This window comes from Drosophila innubila, chromosome X, assembly GCF_004354385.1.
Source record: "Drosophila innubila isolate TH190305 chromosome X, UK_Dinn_1.0, whole genome shotgun sequence".
NCBI lineage: Eukaryota > Metazoa > Arthropoda > Insecta > Diptera > Drosophilidae > Drosophila > Drosophila innubila.
In genome coordinates, this window is record NC_047626.1 from 15,297,240 (window position 1) to 15,323,558 (window position 26,319).

The 26,319-nt window shown below is 38.8% G+C and overlaps 1 protein-coding gene across 1 annotated transcript; it reads right to left on the minus strand.

Annotated features, from left to right (window-relative positions):
- Window positions 1–21,638: 21,638 nt before the first annotated feature.
- LOC117793563 lies at window positions 21,639–25,947 on the minus strand. The gene is made up of 2 exons (XM_034633915.1): window positions 24,139–25,947; window positions 21,639–23,472 (listed from the first exon to the last, which is right to left on the minus strand). Exons 1-2 carry the CDS (start codon window positions 25,855–25,857, stop codon window positions 21,802–21,804), a joined length of 3,390 nt encoding a protein of 1,129 aa, XP_034489806.1. The 5' UTR covers window positions 25,858–25,947; the 3' UTR covers window positions 21,639–21,801.
- Window positions 25,948–26,319: the final 372 nt, after the last annotated feature.

Consider the following 26,319-nt stretch of genomic DNA (forward strand, 5'->3'; position numbering starts at 1 on the left):
GTGTGTGTGTGTGTGTGTGTGTGTGTGTGCAGTGTAAATGTGTTAATGCGCTTGCCGCGCTGCATTACGTGACACTTGCCCAGTTGAAGCTGCTCTTTCCCCTCAGCTACTGCTCTTCTTTCCCCATTTCTTATGCCTCTCTCTTCCCTTCACCTTTCTTTTTTCTCATGTCTGCAAATGAAGTCCGTCCGCTAACTCTGTCTCCGTCTCTTTCTCTCCCTCCTCTGCGTGTTAGCGAGTCTGCCAAAATCAGCTTAAGCATTAGTGCAGCTTGGCTGCTGGTTTCTGGCCAGTTTATGTTTTGGCTACCGCTCTCTGTCCCTTATTCCCATCCCTATCCCTGTCCCTATCTCAGTTCCTCCCTCCGTCTTTGTGGCTAAGGTCAAATCCATTTGACTCACTAGCAAATTGCTGCTGCGCTGTACTGTACACCTGACCGACCAGCACACACTAACACACACATGCCAACATACACACACACTAACACACACACATGTGAGCATGTAAGCAGCGCACAGTGGGGCCATTTTTCATTTTCTTTTAAGCCATTGAACAAATTTATTTATTAAAAAAATTTGAAAAACATTTCATAGAAATATTTTTAACTGGAAGATTTCTCTATCGAAAGCATAAATATAAGGAATGATTTTTGCCATATTTTTACGTCCTAATGCCCCAGTGTGCAGTGCTACGAAATTAGTGCAAAAAGTGCCAACGCTGCATTTAAAAATTTTAATGGATTTGCCAGACACTTTTCCATTTTCTTCAACTAGCCACAAAAATTGCAACTTTAAACTGTTTATTTGGTCGAAAGATTAATGTGGCATTTAAAATGCTTGTACATTGCTTCAGTACATTATTAGATTATTTGATATAATATGTAAGCAAAATTAAAATATTTTTTTTTTTTAAGCTCACTTGGTTTTATTTTCCGCACATTGACAAAGATTTTTATTAAGAGTTAAATTTAGCTTAACTTAAGTAAAACTAACATAATTTCATTTTCAAATATTTTGAAGCTTAAGATTGTCCTTTATATTGTTAAGAGTTAACTCAATTACTAAGTTGCTTAACATTTCTTAAATATTAAGTATCATTTTGATGTTGATTTTAAGTTGTCATCTAAAGTTTAATTAAAATTTTTTGAGTTTGTTAAAGACTGTAATAGCTTATATCAAGAAATGATATTCTTTCAGATAAAATTTAGATTAACGAATAGATTTTACATGCCTTGTAAGTGGAGTAATTTTAAAAGAGTTTCTGCATTTGAATCTGCAATTAGTTTACTCACAGCTGACAGCAATTAGAAGTGTCATAATATCGCACTTTTCATATAGCCCCTATCCCTAGGGACATCGGCAGCATCTATCCACATACCTTTGACGACAACTCATTAAGCTTTAGGTTGAAATGGTTGGAAAATGATCGTTAAAAGCGCTGCGAATGGAATTTATTGTCAGTGGAAAAACTAAATGTGACTTCGAGGTGCCGGGAAAATTGTCAGTTGCATCATGGAATCCCAATGGGGGCATTAAAAAGGTGCAGGTGGTTGGAGGAGGAGGAGAAGGAGGAGGAGGCGAAACCACGCCCACATTTAGCACAACGCCCATACAGCTGTGTAATTGAGGTTCTCACGATTCACGTTTCGGTTTTTATTATCCCAAAAGCCAAATGAAAATTCCATGGTGACGTTTTTTATGCTGAGCGGGGAACGCGTCGGAATTGGGGCGGCTGTCGGGCGCTAATAAACAAATAAGTGGGCGTGGCAGGCGTAAAAACAGACGCTCAATTAAGGCTATTAACGTTACAAGGACACATACACACACGTACTCACAGACAGACGGACAGGCGGACAGACGGACGGACAGACAGACAGACTTGCAACAGTGCGACACCAATGAGCTAAAGTGAGAGGGACAGTCAACCATTGGCAGCCATTTGCTTTTATAGCTCTCTCTATAAAAATTCCTTAGTTGAAATTTATTTGCGCCATTAGACGCGCATTAGGGCGTCCCCTCAGCGCAAGCAGCAGCCCTGCCCACTAGCCATGGGCGCAATGATTATGCAGCCCTGTATGCTTGCATGCCCTGTAATTCCCAAAAATGGGTATATTTGATATTTTGTTAGGAATTCGATGTAAATTACATAATTATTTGTAAATCACTTTTGTGAAATGAATAAAAAGAAATTACACCATTATTGAATGGTATTTAATTTTGGTTTTTTGCTTCAATTTAGTACATATACAAGTATATGTTTTAAGATTAAAATTTATTAATTATGACAATGTTTTGTACGAAAAAAGTAAATTTTTTGTTTAGTTCAAGATTTTTGTGTACTTAAAGTAGTATGTTTTCAATTTTTTTTAGAATTGAATTAAAATCAAAACGTACTTAAAGTATCCCCGATAATTCTCATTTAAAGATTTCCGTACTTGTGAAAACCGAACTTGAAATAATATCTTTGTTCTCAACTTTAGAAATCCCGAACTTAGACAGCTTTTGAGATCGTTTGTACTTGAAAATGGCCTGTTTAAGTACGGAAATCTTGATTTTTTTTCTGAGTGTACTTATCCGATTTCTATTTTATTGCTAGCTTATTTCAGCAGTTTTCATTTCAAATCGAGCCACCTTTAACTGTCAAGTTCTAAAATTGAAAATTGACTCTTCAATAAAATTTCTTTTAATATTTAATCTAAAATAATATTTTTGTAGAATTCACTTGCACGTGGAACATGATATTTTATATTTATGTGATTAATCGATTATAAAATAACAGGTTAATTGAACAATTCTCAAGAATGTTTTAACGACTTACAGAGTACAGTTAATTCCACCTTGTGAACTACAACAAACTGAAGTTGTTATTAGTAGCTTTCGTTGTTAAAGGGCAATGAGTGCAGGGACAAACAGGAAAAGGAAGAGGAACAGCACCCTCGACGCAATTGAAGAAGTCTCTGCCTTGCAAATTCAATAAGTCAAGTTCAAGTTTCTGTCGCTCGCCCAATTTTGGTTTATTTATGAGCGATACAAGCGAATAAATTAGGAACAGGCAGGCGTTCCACAGGGCGCTTATCGGTCTTCTAATGCTCACTTACACACTCACGCACACTCACACACACACTCACACACACTCACACACACACTCACACACACACTCACAGTCATGCATATGTAGGACATAGAGGAGAAAATGAAACGTGCGTTAGGTTATTCGGTTGTTTAGTTGGTCGCCTCAGGCTTATTCCCGCTTAACCCATTTAGATGGGTCATTCGTCAAATTGGCCATAAAAACGCTTAAGCCCACAATAAAAACGAAGCACACAGCAAACAAAATGAACGATAGGCAAAAATACAAAAAAAAAACCAAAAAATAAACGAAGATGTTGGAGAAGAAGATACAGAAAGCGATAGGAAAATTAATTGTATCAGCAACGATATTTCTATACTCTCAAAGGATTCGAAATTCCAAAATAATTTAAAAAAAAATAAAAATAAAAAAAAATTTAAGTAGATCTTAATTTTTTAATGAGAATTCCCTTATATAATATACTATATCTGCCCAGCTCAACTTATGCGATCTTACGAAAAAAAGGATTAAGTTGGAGGACTTTTTGAAATAATATTTTTATTAAAATGACTGTTACTTTACATATCTAAAATTAATGCTTAGCTCAGAAAATTGGAATTATTGCGATGTAAGCTCAAAAATGTTTATCTGTAGCAAGGAAATTTGGGAAATTTCTTTGTTTTTGTTTTACAAAAACAAATTCCTTCAAATATTAAAAAGTAATTTGTTTATTTTTAATCAGATCCCGCCTGATCTGATGACTGATTCAGCTTATGTTTTTTAAACTAAGAGCATTTTTAAGGTCGGCAAAACAAGTTGACTCGAAAGGTGTTTGATCGAAAGACAACAACACCAACTAGAGTAAGAGAATCAGGCGAGGAGTATTCAATTCAATCGATTATGTCAAATCCTAAGAGCACATCATTTGCTTTGCTTTGCTCTGCTCAGATTGAGGTAGTGCGGATGCGGATGCGGAAGCTGATGTTGATGGGGTAATGGTAATGGTTGTGGAGTGTGTAGTGTGTAGTGTATAGTATGGATTAAAGGGGGACTGGAAGGGTTGGATGGGGTTGAATTCGAGTGCGTGCCTAATGTCAGCACATAATGGAAATGGTCTAGGACCAGGAAATCCGTTTCGAAAACTGTTTGCCAAATCGTCTCAGTGCCTGGCATAGATGTCTGGCATTGGCATCACGGCCAGGACTGTTACTGGGCCACACAAATTGTGAGCGCAAGGACACTTTTCAATGGAGACGCACAGGACCAGAGGCTTAAGGCTGGCACCGTAAAAATTACTTAAGAGCAGGCATATGGAAGCAAATCTGTGTATCTTTACATTGCAAACTTATGTCTCGACTTGGGAAAGAAATCGTTTCAAGCACCCTCGCACACAAATACTATAAGTATATATGTATATATGTACGCATATGTAGGAAGCAGCAGAGTGTAAACTATTGGGACATTGCAGGTCCAAGAGTGACTGCCAAAGGATTATATTTGATATTTGAACTCGAAATCAGTTGGAGAAGTCGCAGGCGCTGCAGCAGTTGAGTTGCATTCAAGACAGTTAAACCAAGTGGTAAATAGCCAAGTAAATGGCCCAATGGCTAAGCCATACCCCTTCCTCCAAGTGTCCAGTCAGTCGCCTTACCCCCTGACCCACATGAGAGTTGAATTTGTTGCAACAGACGTCAAAGCAAACATTGCAATCTCTCTGTATGCACTTGCATCCTTGTGGGCATTGTGCGTGTGTGTGACTGTGTGTGTGTGTGTGCGTGTGTGAGTGTATATCTTTCTAGTTTATTGTTGTTAGTGGTTGGTTGCACTATGTGGTTAGCATTAGTCGAAGCCACGAGCATGCGATTAGAGCGGAAGACTGAAACTGTTGGAACCTTCATGTTTTTTGTTACCATTCCCTGTACTCATTAAAATCCACAAGGGATGTGTGCAATCAGAGAGCAAATTAATAAAGTAACTATGCTAAAACAATGTATAAATGCATTTAAGTGCAACATATTGAGTAAAAACTCAAAATTGTACAACTTTCAGTGAGCACAAAAAACTGTACTGCTTTTTTATTGGCGCCTGTACAATGCACATAATTTTTGACAAACTAAAGCAGACATGGAACTTTAATTTTTGCAATAATAGATAAGTATCTGATGAACACTTTAAGTAGGTAAACTCAAAAATAACAAACATCTTTAAATGGATAAATCATTTGGTTTTGTAAATTAAATCCAAAACGAACAAAACTTACTTTTCAAATCGATTGGTATAAATATTTCTATATGAATTTACAGTAACAATCTTTTACGCAATTCATTTACCGATACAATACGATCAAAATGTTATGACATACATATCAAAAAATATAAATAAAAATAAAATTACAGAAAATCACCATATTGCTGACAAAAGTAGGGCTCAAATGAAGAGGTTTTTAATTGGTTTAAAAAATCCGAGATTATCGTACTTCTACCTTTCTGTGTATATAAGATATATTCAACTCCTTTACTGATCTTTGTCAAAAATTAATATTGTATTAGGGTATCTGTGTGCTTGTTTGTATTTATTTTCTTGATTTGTTGGTCGCACGTCGACAAGCACACTAAAACAGACGCCAGATGAGTTTGATGTCCTGCGTCCTGGCTGTGTGACTGGTTAGTTTACTGGAGAGCCGAATGCGCCTGCCAAGCCATTGCCACAACAAACACTCAAGGGCTGAAAGGCTTTTCGCTCACAAGTGGCAACCGGAAGTGTTGTGCAGCTGAAGAACCCACTTACACACACACACACTCGCACACACACACACACAGAGGCACGCACGGACGCTCGGACGCACGCAAGGAGAAGCTGCAAGGCTGGACAGGAGAAGAAATAAGGAATAAGGAGAGAGACATGTTGATATGTGGAAATTAAGGCGATTTACTTTTGAGCATAGGCTTCATAGCTCACTCGTAACAAGTTTTATGCACTTTAAACACACTGAGAAAGAGGGGAAAAGCAAAACGGAAAGAGAAACAAAGATGAAGAAAATTTGAGGAAGAGAAGAATCTAGTAAGTTGTCTCGCAGCTTGTTGAATTCCATCACAAGCCACAATGGGAAAAAGCCCAACATTTTGACGTAATCTCTAAATGAAAAGCTAGAGACTTGAAACTAGGCCCGAACCTTAGTTAGACCAATGTAGAATTTCAATTTTTCTTTGTCTAAACTCTTCAATTTATTAGAAAAATACTTTTCAGCGCATTTTTTAGTTTTGAGCTAAAAATACACATGAACAACACATTGAATAATTGCACAATAAAACACAAATACTAATAATATTTAAAAACAAATCTTATTTATTATCTAATTCAATTCTAATCCAAGCAAAATTCACACTGCAAGTTGCAAATAAATTCCCGTTTTTATTTAAACTCATAGAACAACACTGAATCTGCTTGCCTTTAAATATTAAGGGTAGTCCCTAAAAAACTATTTAGTCTTAAAAAATTAATAAATGCTCCAGACTTTCTTCCCATCATGCAATCGTTAAGCCAATGACTTAGCAAATGAGTGCAACGGATTGACCGACTAAGTAACTGACTGATTGACCAGTTAATATGCCAACATATACATGCCACACATATGGCTTATACCTTTCTGCCCAACAGACGAGTAGACAATTTGTTAAAATTAACAAATCGGGCTTAGACAATACGTCGGTTCAAGTCCCAGTTGAAACTAAGGGTTTTGTTATTATTTATTTATTCAGCCATTTCTCAACGCCATTTTCAACCTTTTTCTGAGCGCAACAGGTGCTAGATATGAAATAAAACCGAGCAATACAGCTGCCAGTGTGAGAATTACGAAAGCGATGACATAAAGGAATAACAAAATGAACTGCACACCAAAAGTAATGCTGAAAGGGGAGTGTGACTATGGAAGAGGGGAAAAAAAGGAAAACGAGTGTGATTGAGTTTGCGATAATAACGAATTTAGATTAAGAAAAATTATTAAATCGAGCATTCTCACAAAAGTGTGAACTGGAAAGAATCAGAAAAAGGATATGGATATGCAAAAGGAGGAGCAAAGAAATAGATAAAGGTAACAGAAAGAGAAGGACAGAGATAAAAGTAAACAGATTAATTCGAGTTCACGCTTATTATAAGTTTATTTAAATAAAATATCTTCAGGGAAAACAGCTTAATGTAATTAGAAAGAGTATTCGAACTTCGACTTAAACAGTAGCTAGAACATTGACTGCTTTCAACAAATTTCTCTTAATTAAGCGTCGTCTGTTTTATGGATGCCAATTTCCTTAGAACAAAACAGAAAAACCATCAAAAAAAAAAAAAAAACTTCTGCCGAAATTTATGAAAATGACTTTGGTGAAGTCGTCGCACAAATAAATAAAACAGAGAGAGAGAGAGAGAGAGAGAGGTTGAGAGAAAATGAGAGAAAGGCAGAAAAGCGGAAAGCAGAAACAGTTACAGTTACAAAGGGAAAAATAAGGTGTTCAGGCAGAAGAAGTCGATGTCGAGGCAGTTGGAGGAGGAGGAGGAGGAGGAGAGAGAAAAAGAGGCGTCTTCTGGGCGGTGACCAACAAACTAATCACAATAATCACACTGAAATAAAATTAATAAAAATGCGTGGCCCGTTGGCACGACAGGGAACATTTAAGAACATAAATAAAAATTAGTAAAACCAACAACAACTAAGCAAGCAATATGGTAGCGAAAAGGAGCAAGAGAAAGAGACAGAGACAGAGAGAGAGAGGAGGAAATCTTGGGTTGACTGTAATAAAAGCCACAAATATAAAGAAATTACACAAGCTGAGCAAGACGGGGCGCAGAAGTGGCAAAGTGCCTGCCACACACCGGAAAAGTTAAAGCAGCTGGCGAATAAACGAAAAACTAATAAAAAGCCTTTGACCAACAGCAAAACCAACAACAACAACAACAACAGCAGCAGCAACAACAAAGTGGCAGGAAAAACAAATATGAAGGTTGCCCATAATGGCCCAAACCCAAAGCGAAGCGAGTTCACCTGGCATCGCAAACCTAAGGACTAAGGACTAAGCACCAAGAACTAAGGACTGCTGTGAATATAAGGCTTTCACTCAGAGTCAGAGCCAGTTGGTGCGAGGGCCACTTGGTCTAATTGAAGTCAACGAAACTTCCGATCATAAAAATAATTAACTTTTAGTGTAAAATACCAGAAAATCGCAGCAGGCAAAACAAGAGCTAAAAGACACATTAAATGGAAATGAAGAAAGATTTCATCCTTATATTTTATCATCTTGCTATCGTTTTTGGGGGCACAGCAATTATTTATGCCACGTCTCACAAAGACACAAAAAATGCTATACAGTTGAGTTCAAAACTGCGACATCATTGCAGTTTTCGAGTATTACTTTTGATTCAGCGAGAATCGAGCCAAAAAAAAAGTTATTCATATCAGCAAAAAATAAAAAAAAAATTGTAAAAAATTTAATGTACATTTAAATCAAATAATTTACTCAAATCATTTAACTCATTTCAATAAAATATGATCAAACTTTTAATTTAGACAACTACATAAGTGCTATACGATTGTTATGCTTCGTGGACTTTTTGTATTATAATAATTATTTTATTAAATTAATTTTATTTATCATTGTCCCCCATTTGCTCTTTTCTGGCAAAGAACTTGTGAATAACTAAAAACTTATTTCAAAAATCCGATATTGGGCTAGAAACTTTTGAAAAAGTATCATAAATGATAAAAGTATAGAGTACTAGAATATTACGTATACGCATAGTAAAGGTACACATATTGTTCTCCATTCTCAATGTTATCTCTTACATAAATACATTCGAGATGTTGTGTGGATATACTTAAATGCTATACAGATTGAGCTTATTCAAATATCAAGAATTTATATCTGCAATTGAGGTTAAATAACAATCGAACAGTGGCCAGCCAAAAGCTTTGCTTTCAGTTAATTTGAGCTCAGATTTTGGGAAATTACAACAGAGGGAAACTGCAAATGGGAAACCTTTGAAGTTGAAGTCTTGCCCATTGGCTCTTATAAGACAAAAGCGTCTAAGACTGTATTTGAGAGGGCTGAGAGTTTGTCGGAGAAGTTTTCGCTTCTTGACTTCATTGAACCTTTGGCGTAAATTGTATAGTATATAATTTATGCACATTTCAAGTTGTAGCCACAATTGGAATACGGGCAATGCAAATAATGCATCACATTAAATGGAATAACAACAATAACTATTGCAACAAGAATCGATGGCAATAATAATAATAACAGTTGTTAATTTTAATAACACTTCGGTAAGGTCAAAGAGGGAGGGAAAAGCGAAACAATTGCAATAAATTCCTGTGGTAAATTATGCCAATAAATTAATCGCATGCTCCAAGCTAATCTGCTCATTAAATAAACCATGTTGCAAATAAAATACACATATATATGTACGATTATGTAGATTGCCGAGATTATTTACTCTAATAGAGTATGCGAAAATTGTAAAATAAAAAAAATACAAATTTCAGCTACTGAATAAGGAATAATAAGGTATTGTATGTACATATTATTCCATTACTTGGCCACTCTTGGTGTTTGTTTACATTTTATTGTGATTTTAATATGGAGAACGTTGCATAACAAGATTTGATAATTAAATTACTATATATTAAAAACAGAAAAATTTCTATAGATGTGCCAGGAGATATGACAGCTAATAGATTAAAGAAAGTAGATTAAAGAATACCCAAATTAATAAATAGCTGATTAATTTGCATTGCAACTGAAGCCTTACAAATAAATAGTAATTTTCTATAATAATTTTACTATTTTGATTTTGTTCTATTCAGTGTGCCAAATGCGTCGTTACTGTCAAAGAATTTAAATAAATATTTATAATTACAATTACCATATCAAAATTAAACAATTTATGTTGATGGCAAATGATTAAAGTTAAGATTGTGTAAATAATAAGTCTTGGAATTGGAATTTGCTAACTAATTTATTAATTATTTGGCAAGAAACTTAAGAAAGAGTAGCTCAGAATAAAGTGGAAAGTACATTTCATACTAATTTTGACACTGGAGGTCGTCCTGAATGTCCTGCTAGTCGTGGTACTGTCTGGCACGTGTTCTCTGCTGCGGCCAATTTGTTACCGAATGCACGAAAAATTTAATTAACATTTTCAAATGTTTTGCATGCCAGGACATGTCTGGCATAACTTTCTCGCATAGGTGAGACGGAGAGAAAGATGCCGAAAGACAGAGATGGCGACTCGTATGTAATTTGTTCAACTGTCGTTGGGTTTAGCCAGCATCCAACCCAGATGATTACTCTTCTTCTCTCGCACCCCAGCCCGATCCCCAATTTGATCTCAATCCAACTTTCTCCTCACAGCTCACAGTTGGCTCCACCTGTCGCATTCATGCTGTGCAAATTCAATGGGAACTAGTTTTTATGACACATAAACTGTTACATGGCAACAATTGTGCTGCTGCCTTCAGCATCCCAGTTACCAGAGCGCGGCCACGCCTCCCGCCCTCACACAGAGACATACATGCGGTTGCTACGTGCCTTAATACGCCCCAAAGCTTTTGGCCCATGTTTGCCCAGCGGTTGGTAAGAGCAAAAAGTTCAAATGCAAAATGAAAATTAAATACAAATGCTAAGTACTCCTCCACTGGCAAAAACTGCCCCCAATCACACACACACACACGCACACGCACACACGCCCCTCTTTCTCTCTCTCTCTCTCTCTCTCTTTCTGTTCGTATGTGTGTGTGTGTGTGTGTGTATGGCCAACACCTGACTTTTGGCCAAACACAGAATGTTAAAGCATTTGTGATGCTTAAATTTTGTGGAAACACGAGAATGTTTCTCATCTTGTTCGTTCAGTTCTAAAACACGCCATCATCATCATCATCATCATCATCGTTAGCTTCATTATTTTTGTCTCATCATCGACTTCATTATGAAGTTTCTAATCCATGAAGCACTTAAGTGAGTCAATTTGTTAATTTCAAAGCTGAGTTTCTGCACTAAGGGCAAAGTTATTGAATGGCAATTGCAAAATAGTTCAATCATATGCTAGACTATTAAATACCCTATTATACAATATTCAGCAATTATGTAGGTAATTAATATTTATGTATGTGGCGACTTATCTATTGTTTAAACATATGATTGATCAGGACTAACAGCAGTCATTTAATGTATCTACTAGAACCAAATTCTATACACCAAATTCACAAACTCTGTTTGGAATATCTAGAAAATCAGCCAAGTTTTTTATACCAAACTGATGCTTTTTTTTTATATTTTAATAATATCCACTGTTAGGTCGAACTTGAAGGTTTTGCAATACTTGAAACTTGAAATATTCTTTCAGTATTATTTGAATTCAGTTTATGTTCAACAATTCAGAATTTTCGGAAACACTTTTAAATTAGTTATAGTTGTATTGGAGGGAACTTCTGGAAAAAGATTCTTTTAAAAGTTAGTCTTATTTTGAGCTAAGAAATTTCCTACATTTTCTGCTTGTAAATCCTACGTTTGATGCACAAGAATGTACATGATTTGTTGCACATTCTGAGGATGCCACAACGTGTCTTGTTGTTGCATGTTGTATTTTTGCCACCTTTCAAACAAACTGTTTGCCATGTAAGCGGATTGCAGTGCTTCCTCTTTCCCTCAGCGTTTCTTTGACTCCATCTTTCTTGCACCCACAGACTGACACAGAAGACTGTGCCACGTTTCCTACTCAGAGTAAGAGTACTTGAGCTTAAGCGGCAGGGATTGACCACCCCACATGGCAGAGCGATTCGTTGACAACTCGCGGGAAGAGGATGCGATGAGGAAGCGGTTTAAGTACTCTAACATTGAGCTGCTTTAATCGCACGCATCGCTTGTCCAACAAATCCGCTGCTAAGTTAGGATTAGGCGACGAAGAGTGAAAGCGCCGCTTTATGATTGTCCAGTGTGTGGAAATCACACACACAGACTCTCACACACACATACTCTCACACACATGCAGGCTGTTGCCGTGTCTGTGAGCGAGACGATATTTGTTTCGCCCAAGACGCAGATAAAATTAAAATCACACAAAAAATAAAAAGCGAAAACTTTACCTTGCCAAAAGTTTTCTTTGTTTGCCTTTACGCTGTGCGTATGTGTGTGTGCTTGTGTGTGTGTGTGTGTGTGCCTGCTCCGGATGAGATTTTGTTAATATTTAAACAAAGGTCGCCATCATTCGTAAGGCTGTTGTTGCTCTTGCTGTTATCGTCCCTTAGGCCTCACAATTTTTCATCTGGCATTGTCTGTTCAAAAATTTCCGCGCTTGCCTGCTCTTTCCAAAGGGGGGATGATGTTCACGGGGTAGGGAAAGGGAATGAGATTGGAGGTAGCTGGATATTTGACGCTGGATGTGTTTTGTTTTAGTTGGCAGCTCCACCTGCTGCTCCTTTGGCCCCTTGTTTAAATGTCCTTTGTTGTTTGTCTGGCCTGTGCGTCTTTTATAGTTGTTGCCTGATTTGCTGGCACCATTTAGATGGTTTTCCAGTTCGAAATCACGTCAAGATGTTCTCGTTATCAATTTCGCTTTTAATATTTACAGGACTGACCTAGAATTGCAATTAAATGCCAGCTGCGAAAAGTTCAAATACAGTTGTATAACTTAACGATTTCCCATCCTAATAATTATTTAACAATTTTGTAATTTAATGCGATAAAGTATTGCTATTCAAACTTTTTGTAAGACTGAAGTTTTATTTAATATAAATAATAAACAAATATGTAAGTAAAAAGCTCAAGTTAATCACATTTCAACTGTTAAGTTTGTCAGTTTTCACTCGCGTTACAGAAATTTAGAATGTCCAAATTGTGGCATATTCTTGGTTTTGTTTGCCATCTGCCTTTGTCTTCAGCTTCGTTCGCTCTTCTTCAGCTGCGTCATTTGGCTTGACTTTTATTATTATTATTTTTACGAGCGCGTTTTCTGTTCTTCCATTCTGTGTTTTCTGTTTTTCCTTTCCCTCAACTTTTCGTCGTTGTTGCTGTTAATATTTTTTTTTTTTCTTTTTTTTTGTCACAATATAATGGAATTTATTTTATGGCCAACAGGTAGAAAATTTGTTGTCCTCCTGCGTTCGGCTAATTTCGCTTTTACTATTGCCCGGTCAAAGGCCAAGGACCAAAGAACACCGTATATAAGTGTAAGTACGAGCATAATGTCCGCCATACGCTTCTTTTTTTTCTTCCATTATTATTTGTTTTTTTCTGTTTTTTTTTTTTTGGAGGTTGCCAAGGCTTATACTGCAATATTTTTTAATGTCCCACCCGGGGGCGTAAAGAGAAACAACAATAACAACATTGAAAACATTGCGACATCCGAAGACAATTAAAATTTATTCAGCGCTCTTAAAAGCGCGGCTGAAGAAAATATAAACATAAATATGTAATAAGCGAGACATTGAGACGAGGTCGAGGTCGAGAGACCGTTCTAAGCACCTGCCACCCTCTTTCCACTTGTGCAACGTTGCGGCATTATGCGATTTACATTAGCGTGTTAATACAATTAAAAAGTCGGCTCAGCCATCGTCCTGCCAGCCAGGACAATGAATCTTCGGCCACCTGTCAGACGGCAACGAGAGTCACAAAAAGAAACGAAATGAAATTAAAAATGCTTTTACTCACATACTCTCCCAATGCTCGCCATGTCCTTAAGTTAAAGCTTCTGCTTTAAGACATATTATGACACTTCCATTAGTCACTGCTCATGTTACAATTTCTGTAGCATACTTTTTGGATCAAACCATTTTTAAATATTCTTTCAATTTCCGAGATTTTTCTGAGCTTTAAAAATATAAATATTTGTATCAATCCATATTTAAAGTAAGTGTGAAATCGTGACTTTTTTGACTTTCCCTCATGAAATAAAAGACCGTGGATTTTTACGAAAATGCCGTAAACTAGTATACAAAAAAAAAGGTTCATGATCAGAAACTGTTATTTCAATAACCGAATTCGTAACTCACTTTTCTGTTCAATTTCTTTTCCTCATCTTAATAATGCATGTTTAATTTCATAATTTATTCTCAAAATAAATCTATGATCAAGAGATATAAGTAGATAGTTTATCAAGTTGAACAATCTGTAAAAGTCAATGTCATTTATTTACATAAATGTTAGTGATATAAATAAGTGAACTTTAGTTGTATATTTATCATAATGTAACCTTTATGTATTATGCTCATCTATCTTAACCTCAAGTCAAGTTGGTGTCACCTTTCTGAACTGTGTTCCCTCTTCCTAACCATCCCATTCATCGGTCTCCTGGCGAGGATTCATGCATATTTCATCTCAGCACACACTCGCTCAATCTCGGGCTGCCTCTGTCCCAAAAATCAACAACAACTTTAAAACACTTTGCATTTATGCGACAAATGCGACACGGTCAAAATCCTCAGCCCCTACATGGTACATGCTACATGCTACAAGCATTCCACATGCTGCATGCCACCCCTAATGCTGTCACGCTCTGCCTCGCTGTCTCTCTGTCTCCCTTACCCACGGCATCCAGAGCTCTCCATGTACGCGAACTCACCCGATCCCGACCAGGGGTGCCAAAGCTTTGTCATAAATCATTTTCGTGCCGCGTTGCCGCAGAATGACACACGTTTGGACGGACGGACAGACGGACGGACGGACAGACGGACGGGCAGGCTAGTTGCCCTTGTCCAGCTCCCAGCAGGTGCCACCTGTCCTCGCTGCTCCCTACCCTCTCCCTACCCTCTCCCTACCCTCTCTCTCTCACTCTCATTCCCTCCGTGCTCAGCTAGCCTCGTTGTTTGCACTTTTTGGGGATCACAAATTGTTTTGCTGCCGAGGATTCAACAAATTGGAAAGTGTTCACAAGTAGCCGCGCACGTGCCGCAAATACCCCTCATACCCCAGCCCTGCTTGCCTCCCTCCTTGCTCACTGCTCCCTCCCCGCACAGGCTGTCCGCAGACATTTAATAATAAAAAAATTGAACAAAAGTTTTTGGCGGCTTTTTGGTTGAGCTCTCCATTATTTATATAAAAATTCAAATTAAATAAGATTAATTTGCCAGCCACCAGTGAAGAGTCTCTCTCCCCACTTTAGTTCAGGTCAGTTCAGTTGAATCCTGTCCAGCTTTGTCCACTTTTGGAGTAACCAAGTGTGCAAGAGTCACACTCACACTCACAGTTTCAGCTTTGACTTTGACTTTCAAGTGGAATGCCGGCTGTGATTGTTGTTTTGCGCGTGATTTTGGTCACTTTGAAGCAACTTTTGCATAATTCCACTCAACGCCCACTTGAAGATGACTAATGATGGACGCCTGTCAGCTCTGTCATTCCTGGCCTCGTGCAAGCGAGATGGCAATAGGACGCAAATATGTCACATTTGTCTAAAGCCCACGACCACTTCAACCTTCCACACACAAAGCGAAAGCGAAAGAGAATTGGAGGGAGAGGGCGAGGGCGAGGGAGAGGGAGAGAAGCGTAAGAGAGATGGAGATGGAGTGACTGCTAAATGGTGACTCTGTGTACGCTCGGTGATTTTTCTAAGCTGTCATCTGCACTCGACAAAGAGACGCACTTCATGGCGCTAATTGTCAGTCAAAACTATGCCCACACTGACTGCGAATGATGTTCCACAATCTGTTATCATCTTCATTTCGCCAAAATTCAAAGAATGAATATAATAATCAGACATGTTCTAGAAATGTTTAGCAAACCATTCCATAAAACTAAACAAAGAATACTTTTAAAACTCAACATATATATTGACTTAATAAAATTAAAAATATATATTATTAAATTTGATTAATTTTTATATAGAATAAAAAGGCATAACATATAATTTATATTTATTTAATTTTTGCGTAATGTATAACTAATGTATAACTAATTAAATATTTGGAACTTTTAAAGTCAACATATATATTGACTTGATAACATTTAAAATTTATATTATCAAAGGCATAACATATAATTTATATTTATTTAATTTTTGCGTAATGTATAACTATATTCCAAGTAAATAAATTGATTTTTTTGATTCTGAAATTATGTTAAAAAAATTAAATCTTTGGAACATGAAATTAAAAAACACCAACATTCAGTTCATTTGGTTTTTTTAGATAATTATCATCAGAATCTTTAGAGCTTTCTGAAACACTTCTGTGTAAGTATTCCAGAAATGTTAGTAATGAGTGAAGAATTTAACATTCCTTTCCTATTCTTTGCAATAAAATGTGAAACACAAAGTATTGGTATGATTTGGCGAAATTGGGGCGAAAGCGAATTGAAATCAAAACCATTTCATTTCGCAGTGAGAAAATGCAACTAAATCGAATTAGATGCGAAGCTGGACGGTAACTGTTGTGATTGATGTGCAAAATGCGAAAAATATTGCAACAAATCAAATTGTCATGCTATGGAAGGGGTAAAGAGAGGGAGTGGGGGAGGTAGGAAGGTAGATAGGTAGAAAGGTAGGTATAGGGGAATAGCAAATGCATTGGTTGCAGTCCCGTACTGACATCGCCTATTAAAATGAAAACGGAAACCTCTCCGATGCAATTAGTGGCAGCCTGCTAAATACTCAGCTAGAGGGCGCCACCTGGACGACAGGCCCCGTGACGACTTTGGTGTCAAGTTTGTTCGCTAATGAACAACAAACTTGAACAAGTTTTTCAGCAATCCAAGTACTGCTGCTTAGGGGCGTTGAGGATACAGGAAGGTGTTATATAACAAAAAAAGGGAACAAGAAGAAGCAGTGGAAACCGTAACGAAATGCAACGGCGATGAAATACTCGCCAAATTTAATGAAATGCAATTAAAAAAAAAAAAACAATTAAATTCAAGAACAATGCAAAATTAGCAGAAAAGCACAAAAAGCAGAGAAAATTAATAAAAAAAAAAAAAAATGGGCAAATAATAATAAAAGTCGAAATCGATATTGAAACAAAATCGAATGTAGCTGAAGCTGAAGCTGAAACTGAATCATAAACGAAACTTGGACGATGCAAATGAGTGGAGGAATGCGGGAAAGGGAATGTGAAGGGAGCAGCAAGTGAAGAGAGCGAGAGAGAGAGAGAGAGAGGGAGAGAGAGAGGGGTATTGAATGCTGCAGGTAACATTCTGCACATCGATTGAATTCGCATCAGTGAAACGGATTACTAAAGTTGCCACGGGCCGCATGCAACTCCCTCTGTAGGGGCGGGTGGCGAGGGGCGGGGGGCGTGACACCGAGGCGTGGGTAGCGACTGCTGCAATTTTCGATAAATTCGTTCGCTTAAAGGATGTCGCCAAGAGCAAGGGGCAGGAGCAGAAGGAGCAGAAGGAGCAGAGTAAAGAGTAGGTGAAGCAGCAGCAGCAGCGGATAAGTATTTCATTCATTTCCATAATTTTAATAAAATTGAAGAAAAATATTCAAGGCGCTGCCATGAAAAATGCGACCCAAAAAAATAAGGCAAAGAAAAGTCGAATAAAAAAAATTCGAAAATGGAATATAAAAAAAAAAAAAAAATGTGCGGCATGTAATGACTGCCTGGGAAACCGCTTGCTGGCTGGATCGTGGAATGGCACAGTGGGACTACAGGCACAGCTTTAACTAATTAAAGGCAGTTTTAAATGCTGCATGCTTTTAAGAATTAGCTCAATGCCGAATGTTTTTGAATTCGATACATCAATTCAATGAATCTGAATGCAGGCACAGTGGGACATTGACTGATTGATTGAAACGTTTTCCAATTGGGATTCTTTCACTGTGCCTGCCCAATTGCCCCATTGTCGTATTGCAGTGCATGTGGCGCCGTTTTACCTTCAAATCTAGATCCAACCAGGCAAGTCTCTTTCTCCCTTTCTCCCGTTCTCAATGCCTGGTCTAAGCCAAAGCATCTGCATCTGTGCGCGTTCTGTCAACCAAATGACATAATTCAGTTGATGGCAAAGTTTTGACTGATGCTGATGCTACCACCGATGTCCTTGTCCTGCTGCCTTTGGTCTTATTCCTCTTAACCCAACTGCTGGTTGTTGTTGTTGTTGTTGTTTGCTTGAAAGTTGAACGTTGAATTTTGATGTTCGTTGATTGCCATCACCCATCTGCACACTTGTTTTCCGAAGATATGTCACCAGGTGTAGCTGCGCATTTAATCCGACCAAAAGTCGCAACATCAACAGCCAAAACGTCAGAGCGTTAGCCCGGTCCAGGGCCATGGATGCCCGGCAGCCACTTGCTAAAGTCAAAAGTCGAAGCAGGAGCACTAGGAGCACCAGGAGCAGGAATGGAGAGCTACCAAGTGTATGTAACATGTGCCGCTCGACTGATGCCCATACTCTGTCCAAAATGGAAATGACTTTCACTTCAACTTAGCTTGTACACTCATAAAAATCTTACCCTAAAATCGTTCTAGCACAGTCGATTTTCACACTTACAGTCAGCAAATCGTCCTCAAAAAGGCGTCAAAGGGGACTGGCCCTTAATTCTCGAAATTTCTTTCAAAAAATTTAAAAATATTATATATAATTTTTTTTTTTTTTTGCCTGGTAAAATTTTTTTTTTTTTTTTGTCTCATAATGAAACTCAAGAAAATTGTACCAGTTAAATCAAAAAAAAATAAATAAATAAGTTTAAATCTTATTTTTCTGAAATTAAGGGCTTATTTTTTTTAAATTTTCTAAACTCTAAAGAGATGCGTCCTAAATAGTTTATTAATTTTTCATAGCAAGCAAGTTTTCTGAAATTATCACAGTTTTTTCTAATTCTGTGAATGCGGTGAATCGAAAAATGTTCAGGGTCCAAATCCGACGCACCCTAAATATATCAATATATTTTCAAAACTTTTAATAAGAAATTTTTATTACACCACCCTAAAAACTAGAACATTTTTTATAGATGTAGGGCAATTTATCCGAAATTTATTTAGGTTTTTCCAAATCCAAAGGAGGCGCATCCTAAATATAGAAATATTTTTAGTAAATCCAGAACGATTTTACTATATTTTAGACAGCATTTTCTAAATCCAAAGGTGACGCACACTTAAAACTAAAACATTCTTATTTTATGACGATTTGCTTAAATATAGAAAATACATTTTCTGAGTGTATTTGTATCATGTTTTTCATTTGCCGTGTGTCCCAATAAAAGACGAGCAAATTGTAATATATATTATACATGGATGAGAAATTAAAATGTTAAAAACAAGTTGGAATTTCAGACAGTAAGCATAATTGGGACATTAAGGATCATAACTGGCAGCGTTGACGTCGGCATTAAGTCTTTGCTTTTTAATTATTTTCAGTATTCTAGTTAAGCTACTGAGCTACCTACCCACAGTAGGAGCATCAAGCTCCAGGCTGATGAGCAATTAATATGCCAAATCAAGAGACATCACCAGGACAACCAGAGCAACCAAGAGAGAGAGAGAGGGAGACCCGCGACACACACTTGATCCTGATACAGAGACACGCTCGGGTCTAACCCTAACCAGCTGCGGGTCAAGGTTAGCTGTCAGCCTCTGCATATGGGGGGGTGATCCCCCTTCCCTCCCCCACTCAGTCATCACTCTGTTTCCCACGCAATCTCACATACCATATTTTATTAGCTTTTGTGGGCGTGGCTGGCTTTTATATTTATGGCCACTACGTGTTGTAATGGGCGTGTTGCTCTCTGGTTTTCTGGTTTTCGTTTTCTTCCTTTTTTTGGCCCCAACTTTCATTTGGTTTTGTATTTTTTTTATTTTTATTTTTTTTTTCATTTTAAGGACCAAAGCGACAACATAAAACAGTCGTCAAATTTATTAAGTGACATTTTGCCAAAGCAAAAACAACAACAAAAAATAAAACCATTTGTTGGACACAAACACACACTCTCAAGCGTAAAGATCAAGAGACAGACAGCGACAAACAGTGTGGCGGGGGAAAGGGAAGAAAAACTCATTTCAAGTTAATTAGACGAGCGCGGAAAAAACGCCACACGACACACACAAAAAAAAACAAGATAGAATGTAAGGAGAAAAGAAATATGAAAATACCGCTGAAAGTATGTTACAAAAAATGGCAACAAACAAGACCTTGGCAAATGCCAATGAAAAACAAAAAAAAAAAAATGATCTGTTGTAAGAGGCAAACAGCAACAACAACAAGAAACCTAATGAAATTGTTGGCACAATTGCGCAGGCTATAAATTAAATATTAATTAATTGGCATCTCCGCTGTCCTCAACCGAATGGCCAAAAGGACTTGACGGCCTCGGATTCGGCTTTGAATTTGGCTTTAAGCATGCTAATTTTGCATTTTTTAATTGCTCATCAGTTGTGTGATTGTTACATGGCTCAAATCATACCACCCCCCCCCCCACTCACTTTTAATCTCTTTGCTTCGTTCCTCTGTTTCTCATTTCGTTGCTTAATTGCATTTGATTCAATTTACTTACCCTATTGACGATATTCCCTGTTGCTACTTGACTTCACTCTAATCTGGGTCTGCTGTAAAGTTTGTCCCAAGTTTGTTGCACATTAACGTCCAAAACTTGATACCGAAATTCTGCCAGACGCTAGGTGGCGCCTCCAGAGCCACGAACAAATGCAGCAATAAAGTGTTGAACATTTTTCGCCAAGACGCCAGGCACAATCCCTCCCCTCTATTTTCCTGTCACCTTTTCACACTTTGTCACTAATTGCTGCATTTCTAGTTCAGCTTCTCTTTGGCTCCTCTCAACTTCTCACTAACCTGGAAAATTCGATTTGTCGCCGTGGCTTTCAGCTCGTCCTTTGGCCCCAGAACAGGCCAATCTATCAAAACCAAAGTAGCCAGTAGGCACAGTTTTATTGGCGATTAGCCAGTCGACAGCTTGGTCAACATAATAGCACTTTGCATTAATAGTTCGATGACATTTTACACGTACATTGACAGATGACATATTAGACTTGAAGGCGAATATCAGCTTTAAATCAATTTAATCATCTCAAGGCGCTCAAGTGATTTCTATTGAACAAAGTTACAGACAGCACTCGTTGCTTAAGGAAATACAAGTTTCTTTATTGACTAAACCAACCATTTATTTCAAATTAATCTATTAAGCTAGATATGGAGATAAGATAAAAGCTGTGCGCTAAATGTCAAATCCATATAAAAAAAAACAGTTGCTAAATTAGCTAGATAGAAATTCATCCAGCGTTTTAGCTGGTTTGTTCGGAGAGCGGATAACACAGAGTTGCCAGATCAAGAAATTGTCGTTTTTCAACACTGCTAGCTTTTAGCTCGGGTGACTGCGAAAATATGGAATTGTTCAAACATTTTACGCCTGACAAGCTAAAAATGGCCGTTATTCATTTGAAAACAAAACAAAGACATCTTGTATTTTTGAACCAGGACGAAATTGTAAGAATATTAGCTAAAACTGAAACAATCTGTCAGCCCAAATTATATAAATTATTAATTTTTGTTAATAAAATAGAAAATATTGAGCACTTTTCCTTCGCTTGTGTCAAATCTTATGTCCATACTCAGCTTTAAGCCCAAACAAGATAAAATTCCACCGACATGTTGCGTAAGGAATGTGTAAATTTAGTTTATTTGCCAGTTCGATAAGTACCAGAATTTCTTACACTTAATTCTACGGTTCTTGTAGATTTCCAACACAATAATTCAACATAGATACGTAATAATTTTGTTTACCTTTTGTCTAGTTTGTCTGATTTGTGTAATCTTAAACTATGAGGACTTTCGCCTCATCCAACTTGTTATCAACATTTTCATAGATGGACTCGTGATCTACCTTAATGGACTTGACCAGCTCGATGGCCAATTGGCGTATATCTTCATTGGGCAGCTGCTTTGAGTGCAGTGAGCCCAGTAGGACTTCTAAAGCTGTAGTTAAATGCGGTTTCAGCAGATCCATTCGTGTCTTATAGAGTGTATGCAATGCCGGCACGACCTCTGTGTAGGATTCAAATTTCTCATGCAGCGGCAGACCAAGAAAGAAGATCGGCATCAGCATCTCCATGACGATGGACTTGCTGTCGATGCGGATCATGCGTGCCAGAATGCCACAGAGCAAATCTCGTTCGTCCTTCTCCAGGGGCGACTCTGGATGAAGGGCTTCCTGGAAAATAGCAATTGTTGCCTGAATGATGGTTTCGGCATTATTGTATTCATTGGAATGGGTCAGCACCCAGTCCATCAGTTCAATTGCAAGTTTGCGAATATGCTTCCTCTTATCCATCATGCAATCGCATATGATGTAGCAAAGAACATCATAATATTGCTCGGCAATCACGCCCAGGGGCTCCATGCTGCGAGCTATCATGGTGTAGATTAGAAACTGAGATCTGGACACTTGCCCGGTCGGTTGACATGCACGAAGGTGCTTCACAAAGCTCTTGCTGATCGTATGGAAATATCCGGCAAACTGACGCTTTCGCATCGTGTATCCGAAGATGGGAATCAAATTGCTGGCAGCCTCCATCACCTGATGCTCGGCGTGCATGGCCTGACTCCATTCCTCCAGAGTCTCCATCTCCATGTCGACGCCAATGTTGAACTGACAGTTCAGCTTGCGACGCAAGGTGCGACGAAGCATCACAAATACCATATCGGCATAACCTTCTGTGCCCAATGCCTCCGTCTTGAGAGCTTCAAGCAACTGATGGATGCACTTCATCACATTGACCACGTTGACCGTCTCCTTGGCCGTCTGTATAAAATAGACCATGGCTGGCAGAATCTGCAGGCAGTGCCTCTTCGCCTCCTGTGTGTGACCCTGACGCACATAGAGCAAGATGAACTGAGTGAGTGCCTCGTATGCCAACCATTTGTCGCACTCTTGCATATTGTTCGCGGATGCCATGACACGTTGCATCGACTCCGATAGATATGGCAGCAGTGCATCGGGCATGTTCACGGCAAATGCCTTGAGACACATTATGGCCTCATCGTTACCATTCAGATAGTTGGTGCTGCTGGCACTCTCGGTATTGCTGGCACTCATCGTGCTGGCCTCGACATCTGTCTGATCGCCGTGACCACCCCGCACACTAGACTCTTCATCGGTATCATCATCTCCAGATTCGTCATCGTCATTCTCATTATCCCCTTCCCCTTCCTCATCTTCATCGCTCTCATCATCTCTGTCTGTGCTGCCTTCGCTCGCTTTATTTATGGAGGCCGCCTCCTTGATACAGGACAACAGTCCATTCATGATAAGCGAAAAGTGCGGGGTCACCTGTTTCGGTATGCAGCCAGAGAGCACTCCGAACAGCTCGTAGGTAAACACCTCTGCTCCTGCCATATGATTAATCATATCCATGCAGCTATCCAGTAGCTTCGGTGCCTCCTTGGCGAACTTGTCAGCATTGACCGAGCTCAGCGAGTTAATAACCTGCAGTATAAGAGAAATAAAAAGTTACAATAGGAGAGCCAGTTCAAATGGGTGGAAGAATACGGTTAAAAAATAGGGGGAGAGAGTGGTATAGAGTGGGTAAGCGATAAGATAGTTAGAAATGGAAGGAATGGAAAGCAGGGAGTTAGAAAAGTAGAAGGATAGGGAGACAGGAGAATATGAGGTAGAGTTAGAAACGGAGGTAGAGTTAAGAAACGGAGGTAGAGTTAAGAAAAAGGGTTAGAAAGTTAGAAAAGAGGGGTAGAGGCTTAAACTAATAAGTACTGGAAAGTAAAATTATATTATATTAAGCAATAAGCCATAAAAAAGTTAGAAATGAAAGGAATGGAAAGTAGGGAGCTAGAAAAGATGTAGGGTAAGGAGACAGGAGAATATGGGGTAGAGTTAAGAAACGGGGTAGAGTTAAGAAAAAGGGTTAGAAAGTTAGAAAAGAGGGGTAGAAGCTTAAACTAATAAGTACGGGTAAGTGAAACTATCTTATATAAAACAATATCTAAGTAGAGGACTGCGATAGGGTAGTAGAGGGTTGGGAGAGAATGGTAGTGCGTTAAGGAAGGAAACGGAGAATTGGAAAATGAGCTTAATGAGTTAGACAGGTTGACAAAGAGAGAGAGAGTGTTGGAGTTAGAGAAACTATCAACCGACCTGTATGGCGTGAGTTCTTAGAAGCAGTTGATCCTCATCGGGCGTATGCTTGACTAAGGGTAGAGAAACACTCATGACCTCATCGAAGTGAGGATTAAACAACTCCTTTGTACTTTTTGCCAAACAGGCGATGCTACTCAGGGACATCTGTCTTAGCGCCGGCGAATTGTTGTCTGGCTCGGACAATCGCATAAGTCGCTTCATCACTTCTCCCAAATGGGGCTTAAGGATCTCCGGCCTTAGGCTTTCACAGTAGATCTCAAGGGTGCAGAACATGCGAGTATAGAAGTCCGTATCAGTGGCAGTACGACGCTGCTCGTCGCTGAGCATGTCGAAAAAGCAATGGAAGAGAGGCAGGACGCGGGGTGCGAGTCGTGTAATCTCCGGTTGTAAGTTCTCGGCCATCATGGCCAGGGTGAAGAAGGCACCTCGTCGAACCACAAGCTCAGTATCGTGAATGCCCTTATCGACGGCGGACAGGAAGCGTTCCAGTGGGCCATCTGAGAGTAAATCCATAAAGCCTTTGGCCAATAGAGCCAGAAATAGTAAAGCACCCAGACGTCGCAACGGCGAGTCCTGTTGCTCCAACTGCGGTTGCATCAGACGCAAAGATCTTTCCGCGACACGATTGGTGTCCGAGTTCCCCGCCACATAGAGGATGGTTTGTGCCGCCTCGGCAAGTGGGGAGAATGGTGCGAGGGTGTTGCCCAAGTAAAGCTCCTCGCCACTCTCATCGAGTGCAGGCAAGACAGACAACAGACCGTGCAGCGTCATCAGCAGCTTGTCCATCATCTTAAGTCGAATGATGTGGCGACGCATGCTGCGAACGCAGCTCCTAATGGCCACAATTGCCTGGACACGGATTTTGTTATTGAGACTTGTGTCATTCGCCAGAACGTATAGTTCATCCATCACCAATGGCAGATGCGGCGACACCAGCTCCGGCATATGTTTGTTCAACTTCAGCAGCACATTAAATCCTCGGCAATCGCAAGGCGAATCCTGTCGATAAGCCGATGCACGGGTCATCTTCATGATATGCGGCAATGTAGACTCCAGATTTGCCTGTTGATTGGGCAGCTTGGAGAACAGTGGAATGATCATTGCCCAGCCAGCGAGCAGTTGCTCCGTTGCCATCGTCGAAAGACTCTCCTGTGCCTCCGCCATCTGCGCTGTCTGCATAAAGATGCGATGTGCCCGTTCCAGGTAGTTTTGAAACATCTTTGGCGACGTCTTGACCAACAACTTGAATATTATGGAGCCCAAGGCCTGCGACAATTTGTCTTGAGCCAAGCACAGCGATTCAATATGATTGAATATCGACTCGTTCCATTCGTTCGGCTCCACATCTTCTTCTCGCACATAATTCATTACGTAGCCTAGATTTTGAAGAACTATCGACGGTAGCTCCTCATCATCATCGGGATTCATCAAATTGACTGCCGCAAATAGCTCCGATTGAATCTTCAATCGATTCTCGGCTGATAGCTGCTCCCAAGTCACGCGTTTCGTCAGTCGTTTCTTAAGGTTTTCACCGGCACACTTGCGCAACTCGGTCGACTTTTTCGGATTGCTCAACACTGTGCACAATTGAACGATACTCGCACTATCCATGAATCCATTACTCAGCTCCTCTGTGGCCTTGCCTACAGTTTCCGGATGACTCGACATCATGTCCATTAGCAGACTGACCAGCTGATTATTCTCACCGCCCTCCATTATACTATATCGATTATACGTCCTGATACGTCCAATGATATTTTGATGGACTTCGCTGTTATGAATATCTCGTTAAAAACTTTCTTAAAATACCATTAAATACAATTAATCGCGGATTTCTGTTTAATGCAACAAATTTGTTTTGAAATTTTAAACTTTACTCGATTATTTGACCAAAATAAGCGATTATCTTTGCTCTCCTTATGAAAGTGATTTCGATTCGATTATCCGTTATATTTTTTCACAGTGATTTTTCCAAAAAAAATTTTTTTCAATAAAAAAAAAATTTTACTGCTAACGAGCTGCGTATTTGGAAGAAAATAAAATGCTTATATAATGAGAAGCAAAACTAAAAACAGACGCCTGCTTCCTATATACCTAAACTTCAACAAATAGTTTAATAAAGGCCTACCACGATTTAATTTTACACCTCACTTTGAACGTTCGGAATTCCCACCCCAA

Excerpts from the sequence above, each read along its gene's own strand:
- LOC117793563 (XM_034633915.1), bottom strand. The coding sequence starts at position 25,857 with ATGGAGGGCGGTGAGAATAATCAGCTGGTCAGTCTGCTAATGGACATG. Across the intron at positions 23,473-24,138 it reads TAAGAACTCACGCCATACAG|GTTATTAACTCGCTGAGCTC; the intron begins GTCGGTTGATAG and ends CTTATACTGCAG.